At 30.7% G+C, this 8,234-nt stretch overlaps 1 protein-coding gene across 1 annotated transcript; it reads right to left on the reverse strand.

The window, feature by feature from the left end:
* Positions 1–6,855: 6,855 nt before the first annotated feature.
* Positions 6,856–7,647, reverse strand: LOC126737614 (piggyBac transposable element-derived protein 3-like). The gene has a single exon (XM_050442591.1). The coding sequence runs from the start codon at positions 7,645–7,647 to the stop codon at positions 6,856–6,858; it is 792 nt and encodes a 263-aa protein (XP_050298548.1).
* Positions 7,648–8,234: the final 587 nt, after the last annotated feature.

Raw genomic sequence — 8,234 nt, forward strand, 5'->3', positions numbered from 1 at the left:
GCAAATTTTGTGATATTCTTAGCCAGTGCGATATGAATTATTACCGTTTTTTGTATACTAGTCATACAGTTTATCAAACTGTGTGTTATTGTATGGTTTTAAGTACGCATCTTTGGTTCAATCAGTTACATCTAGTATATATTTTGCGCAAAAAAATGGCCCATGTTTGCTGTTTATGAAAACAATGAACTATACTTATAGTAGATATAATACTTACCTATGAAGAGTGCAGCAAAATGCAACAAAATACAGCCGCAGCAGGTAGGTTGAATGCGAAAAAGTTTCCTTTATCAGAAATCATTCGGCCCAATGTATATTTAAATTTAGTTAAAATAGACTTTATGACGCAGGTTATGAAAGACGTTTATGCATTCTAGTACGAGTTTGGAGCTCAACTATTTGACCGTAATAGCCTTAATAGCAGCTCTGCTATCCGAGCAGCAACAACAGATGATTGATCCGACTGTGTGTTTATAGTTTAGGATTTTCTGTCTGCATTTTAAGATTTAGAAAAAAATTAGCCTGAAAGACAGTAGCATGCTTTTCCCTAGCGAGTATGCGTGGCTGGTATGTGGAAGCCCCTCACAGAGCCCTGCACCAGCTCTATTGTTTATTATGGAGCTATGTGGTATACCAGTTAGTCCGGTCTCCTTATTTAGTAATGTAGGCCCATTGGAATGCTGTAGAAGCGATATGGACCACAAAACCCTTGTATTTCACAGTCTTCCGTAGTTCACATGCAGCCTATACGCAGTCTAGGTCTCACTAGATCCAATGTGGGAGGACTCCAGGACTTTTTCTTTCTTTGTACATAGGCACCACAGGATAACCTGGTATATAAGAAGGGGTTTGACCCAGATGTTGCCAAAGCCCTTTTGCAGGCTCATAGCGCGGAGGTGGCCTTTTTAATTCTCGTATATGGCTGATCGTACCACGAGAGTTTGAAATCTGATGTGATTATCAGAAATCGAACTGCCACGGCATATTTCAACTGCCCTTCACCAGGAGTTACAACAGATAGTATGCAAAGGTTAAGTCTCTGAGAAATTGCATGCAAAAAAAATGTCATCAAGGGCCTTATTATTGCCTACAGCATCCTTGAACCTTCTTCATGAGTATGTGTTGGGCTAGGTCTGTTGATTTACCTGCCTGGTAGGCGTATTGTTGCACTTGCAGTACACTTCTGACCAAGCTGCTTTCCTTCAGATACCGATCAATAAGCCTCTCCATTCTCTTCAGCAGAAAGCTGATAAGGCTCATTGGTTGGTAAGATTTGGGATTTTTGTAGTCCTATTTCTGGTTTTGGAATAAGGACAATATTTACCTCACATAACTTTGGGACGTAGCCTTGAGCAAGGGAATCCTGAATAGTCTTACGATATACGAAGTTACATAATATACGAGATACATCTAACCCATTTTGTAGAAAGTATAAAATAACCAACCCATACTCAAAGATTTAAAGGCGAAGAATGAATTTATTCTCTCTCTTGTATGTGATTATACTTCTAGCAGTCTCGTATTCTCGTTTAAAGTAAAAAAATCTTTTTACATTTCGCAAAAAAATTCAAGAAATACTTTTTAGTTCTCAGCAAGACGTTGTTGAGGTATAACCTGTTAATATTATGCTATTAGATTATATCGTATTTATTAACTGTTATTAAAAAAAAAAAAAATTAGATGATATGAATCGGGATGCGAGAACTACTAGGGGACGAGTCGGAGCCAAGAAAGTGCGTAGCATGATTTTTAAGGTCTTCCTCTCATTGGTTATAAAGCAGCCATCTGGAAGTGACAGCAATGCCATTTTAGTACCTTATACAGGCGTGCCATAAAGAATGACGAAAAGTTTATAAACATCTAAAAATTGAGTTTCCGGATAAGGTGTAATAGAATTTCTTGGCCTCCTCGCTCCCCAGATTTAACGGCTTGCGATTTTTTTTTTCTATGGGGATCCTTAAAAGAGTTGGTGTATCATGAGGGAGTAATAAATACTCCGGAAGAACTTTAGGAGCGCATTAAAATTTTGTATGATTTAATTTTTGTGGATACTAGGAATTTATTTTCAAAGCTTGTAAACAGTCATAGATTCGTCGAATAAATTTGTATGGCAATCGAATGAATGGGGACAATTTTGAACAGTTTTTGTAAAAACGGTAAGCATTAAAGGTAATAAAGATGTTTTTAAAATAATTTGCAATAATTCATCTTTAACTTTCTTATTCTGCAGTTTTATGTGGTGGTTATAAGCTTTTGACAAGTTCTACAAGATGTTAAAATAAATGACTTAACTTTGAAAACAGGTTCGATATGGAGTATAATTGCAACATTTACTTGTAATATATTTAAGTATCATACCCTACATAAAACATTCTTAAACATATATATGTACTGAAACAATTATTTTTATTATTATTATTAGTATAATTTATTAATATTTAATTGTTTTAGATTATTTTTTTTTAAACTCAGAACCTACATCCCCTGTCGAACGCCATATATAAAACAATACCCTTCCAAATATCCATGCAATCCAGTTAATTAAATTTTGCTGACATTTACAAAAATAAAATCGAATAAAACCATGTGGTATGAAATTGAAACGGATGATTTTATAATATATATGCCAGTCAATTTAAATGATTAATCTGTGCTAAGTTATTTAATTTCCATCACATAACGGTTACAATGATAATTATTTTAGGTATTTAAATGTACAGATTTTACTAAAATGAAAATGAGCAGGAACTATCTTAAAAAAGGAAGCATAAACTTTTGTAAAATTTAAAATTGACTGAATGCTTGAATCATTTCCTTAAAGGTTATGCTTAAATAATAATCAGTTAGATTATAGGTAAACGCAATAAAATTTGGTCAAGCTAGAGTAGATTTAATATAGAATATTAATTAAAAAATATATTCCATTTTCACCTGATCAGATTTACAAATGTACTTAAAACTAATTAAATAAAAAAATTAATAATCCTTTTGTATCGAGAATATCTCGGGCAAATATTTATTCAAAATCATAAACATAAATGCAAAAAAGCTCTTTTCAATGAAATCCTGTTAAAAGCAAAATATTGCGTTACTCAAAGCAATGTTTTTACAAACAATAAAAAACAAAAGAAAAACTAAGCGAACTTTTATTTAGTGAACTCTCTCAATATCTTTGTTCACGTTGCCCTCGATATCTCTTTGAAAAAGAATGTATTTTGAAGCGAACTAGGGCTGTGTAACGGAAAGAAAAGCAATTTATTTTGAATAATGTATTCTCGGACAGAAGAGTTTTTAAATATCGCCTGTAGGGTGCGTCGTATCGGTCGGATCCTATCTGAAAAATAAACCTTAAAACTTCTTTTCAATATATTTAAAATGATAGAATCATCGTCAAAGGACCGACCTTATTGAAGCAAAAAATTGGCAAAAATTGGAATCTAATAGTGCAATAGGTCAGTAAATTAAAAATAAAAATTAAATCAAATCGCTTGTTGTGTTAGCGTTCAAAAGTACCAGAAAAATTCACTTTGGTTTTCATTAAAACTCTCTTTGAAAGATGAGTAACATTGCGGTGGTAAACGAATTTTACATAAAGAACAAAGAAATGGATACCGATCTTCGTTTTATCAAAGTCGCGGAATATCTACGCTCGCGATCCCAATTTAAAAAAGTATTTTGCCAAAGGAATTCATTTTAGCGATTTGAATTTAGCCGTAGCAAAAGCAATTCCTTTTTATTAATGCGACCTTTTTGGGGAGAAATGTCTGCAAATATTGCTACGGAGGTCGCTTAAAAAAGCGATAAAATATCCCTTACACCATGTTAATCGATTTTTTTTTTGTTAAATTATTTCGAGATGAATATTGGCATTTTATGATGAGAGTTTAAGTAATTTTCGTTTTGATTACTGATAAATTATATAAGTAACTTTTAATAAACTTCATATTGTTTATATTCTTCTTAACACAATATTTATTTTTCTTTGTCATGTAATGTCATGTAAACCACGATTTTTTAAAGTTTGATTAAAACGTAAGGGATGATGAAAATAGATTGCGCTCTGGTTGTGGTTAACTGAAGTCGATTTCTCTTTTCTAAATTTTAAAATTTAAATTTTGTATTTAAGCGTTGAAATTTCATATATATTTTTGATCATAAATAAAGTTTAAAAATTATGAAATTAAGGTATGTTTAGTAGCATATAACAACGAACCTAATAGCTGAGAATTGAAAGATAAATATATGTTCATATTTAATTTATTATAAATATGAACATATATTTATCTTTCAAAAACGAACCTAATGTAAAATACAAGAATTTCAGTTTGAGATCAATAATGTTAAGTTTGAAGTAATGTTTCTTAATTTCTTTTTTAACGAAGTTGAAGGGTTGTTGCTTGTTTTTGATTATTCGTTACACATTTTTGCTTGGACCAAATGTCGAGTTGTACTAGTTTTTTCTTAAAAGGTTCTTTTTATACTCTCAAACTAACGTAGCTAGACCAATCAAACAACAAAAAAGTTTTGTCCCTTTCTCATGTATTTTAATATGCTATTTTGGTTCATTTTTAGTAGTTTTAACCTTGTCTAAAGCACTCGAATTATAATAGTCCTATGGTTAAAACCTTTGGAATAACGCAAATTCCGAGACAAATTACGAGACAAATTAAAAACTGAGTTTTATTCTTCTCCCGAAGATGTTAACATCGTTAGTGACATCGTTAGCGAAACCCGTGTCAAAATAAAGAGTTTTGGTTAGTGGTAAAACTGTTTCGTAATTTCACTAGAACTATAAGATAAATTGACAGAACCCCTTCATTTGTTTTCTCTGATGATGAACATGTCATAAGTCCAAAACATGTTGGATTAATAGTTTTTCGAATAAATTTAGTAGAGGATGACCGAAATACTTTTACTTACCCATTCACGATTTTTAAATTTTTAATTCTTCTTACTTATAACTTTCTTAACTTACACAATAAAAATTAAATATAAATTAAATTCCTTCTTTCCCCTTTTTAAACTTCCATAAAACTCTAATTATACCAAATAATTTAGTTTTCTACCGTTACATAAAATATCAGTGAATTTAGTAATAATTAGAAGTTTTAATTAAATCAAAATTAAAATGTTTCAAACTTCTAAAGCAGATCTCTGATTTTAAAATTACGAAAACTTACATTTTAATTTGCATTTTTTATTACTTTATAGTTTTAAAAGCAGGAGATAATTTTTAAATTAATTAAAATATTAACGTTAACTGATTTAACGATTGGGTGGTTTACAAATAATTTATCACAAAATACGTTGGCAAGATATTGCATTGGATGAAAACTATGAATAGGATTTACTAATATCGAATCTTTTTGTTTTGAATGTTCAAACCAAAATTCATTAATAAACGCTTCCGTATAGGACAAATCTTAATATTTTTTAACATCCTGCAAATCACAGTTTTTGCACTAAATTTAAAATATTCAAAAATATTTCGATCTAAAAATATGATTGTTATAAACGTTAAAAAAATATTCTTTTAAAAAACGTTTTTTGTTTTAGTTAGGTTGAAAAAAATTCCAAAATTATCAACATAGTTTTATTTAACCACAAATATTTATCACTATATTATTAATGTTCTAGCCTTTGCCAATTTTCAGTTGTCCTGTAATCTATCGCAAATAACTCCATATAAAAATAATAAAAAATCGCCCAATAATAGTAATAAATACTATCCATAATATAGTACTGACTTAAATCTAAAAATCTTTGCCTAAACAATTTTCAGTTAAAAGCGTCGTAAACTCGGTCGGTGTAAATTGAAATCTAAATTAAGCCAAGAATGACATAGAAAAACAACTTTTTTATCCGCGCTTTTTCTTTATAAAGAAAGTGCCAAGTTTACTCAAGTAAATCTGCCTCTCAGCCGGAGTTTTCCCGCGAGCCGCGATTTATTTCGCCTTTGCAAAAGGGGTGCGAGACTTTTGCAGATTTTACAATTTTTGAGACATCAAATATTTATGCAGGGTACGACTGCGATGCAAAAGGATTTAAAAAGTGTCTGGCTGATTTCCTTAAAAAATAAAAATATTTTTTTATCTGCTGGTAAATACTTTCATAAAAAAGTCTTAAGTAAACGCTTTTTAAGAAATATTTTTCTTAATATTAAAGAAAGAAGCTTATTTATTTTGCGAAATAAAAAACAATAGAATATTCTCCCTAAAACATAATTTTTTTTTTACGCAATGGGCGTAAAAACCTAAGGAAAGAGACAAGTAATATAAAAACTATTTAAAATTCTCTGTATATTATTTGTAAAGAGAGAAAATATTTTGTTTCTTACGGATAATGATTTCTAAGGATTCTGTAGTCAAAATCTTGCTTTAATTAAAAACGTTTTTAAAAAAATATATATAAGAACCTTAGACATATCTAAAAATCTAATAATTGCAGAATCTTGAATCACTTTTATAATTTTAAGATGCATAACTTAAATGAAAGCGATTTCTTTTTTAATTATTTATATTTTCCGCATGACCTCAGTATCTATAATGAATGTTTTTAAGAATATTAGTCCGTTTTTGCCCAAATTTACGTAAAAATTTAGTACTTGTGTGCCCGAATTATTCAATGTCTTTAAAAAAAGTTGTTTTTTACTTTTTTTAAATTATTTTGACGTATAACGTTAAAATTTTGTATAAAATATAAAAAAAGTGTTTTTGCTTACTTTTAGGTGTTTGTTCCAATTTTGGGAATAAAAGACACCATGACAAAGTTTATCTTTTAATATTATAAACGTAGCAAACTAATAATAATAAAAGGCATAAAGAAACAAAATATGCTTATACAGCATGAACATTTTTAATGCAGATTGATATTGCACTTCTCGCACATTTTTGTCGTATTTTTATGACATAAAGCACAACGTCCTTGTTTTAGAGCAAGAACCATCCAGTGATTCAAACCATCAAATCGCATGTTTCCATGTACCCTTTCAACCAAAGGTTTAGATGATTTTGGTCTTCCTCCACCAACACAGGGCTGCGCATAGTTTTTCAAATAAAGATTGGTAATCTCTCTTCTGAATTTTGGAAAATCTACTTTCGTACAATTCGGCTGCCGTCTATATATCTGCCAAGCATTTTGCATCATGGAGTCTAAGCAGAATGCAAACAATGGCCACCACCATTTTTTCGACCTCACACTTATCCTACAATTATTATTGTTTTGATCCAAGCAATTTGCGCCTCCCATATTTTTATTATATTGTGCTATAACAAAGGGTTGAGGAATGGGTACTTTTTTCTTTTCAGTAGATACCCATCTATTGGCATGGCATATGGGATTAACAGGATCACATGAACTAATTGTCAACACAGGACGATTATCGTTCCACGATGTAATGGTTACCTCAGTTGTTTTATCCGTCATATGTTCTCGAGTTGTTTTTTTGACATCCAATTTAGATGGAAGGGGACAGTGATCAGTTCTGTTGGGATTTATTGTACCGGTGTAGCCACATCCAATTCTTTGTAACTCATTAACCAATTTTATAGATGAGAAAAATCGATCACCATATATTTTGAATGGAATATTTTGGGGAAGCTTGGACAATAACGTTCTTACAACAGAGCCATCAAGACCCAATTCCATATGTTGCCTATTTTTTGATTTCCCTAATAAGGATAAAATTGAATTAAATATCCACATGGATCGCACAGAGACCACAACTTATGTCCATATCTAATAGGTTTTGTTTTATTGAATTGTTTAGCGCCATGTCATCCAAAATAAGGTACCATGCTTTCGTCAATACTTAATTTTTCGTTAAGAAATGCTTGATTTAAAAACCGCTCATTTATCATATTAAACAATGGACGCATTTTTGTAAATTTATCTTCTTTATCTAGATTCGAGTTATCTGCACAATGTACATATTTTTTAATCAAATCAAATCTATTTCGTCTCATGGCATTGGCTATTGCAGGATTATAGGTATCAGTATCTGTTTCCCATAACATGCGCCACCTAGACACTTGTAGATGACCCGAAACGAATAAAATTGAGACAAAACATTTTAGCTCATCAATACTAATTCCAAAGTTATGATTACCTTTTTGATTGGCATAAAGGATTATCTGGGTTGCAACCTGTTTATGTATAAGATAGACAAATTATTTTGTCTCTTACTGGTATTCTCTGCTTAATACTTTTCATCAAAAGACTAGAAATATCACATT

This window comes from Anthonomus grandis, chromosome 6 (genome assembly GCF_022605725.1).
Source record: "Anthonomus grandis grandis chromosome 6, icAntGran1.3, whole genome shotgun sequence".
Classification (NCBI taxonomy): Eukaryota; Metazoa; Arthropoda; class Insecta; order Coleoptera; family Curculionidae; genus Anthonomus; species Anthonomus grandis.

What these genes read in the sequence shown, in the direction of transcription:
- LOC126737614 (XM_050442591.1), bottom strand. Translation starts at nt 7,647, where the DNA reads ATGGAATTGGGTCTTGATGGCTCTGTTGTAAGAACGTTATTGTCCAAG.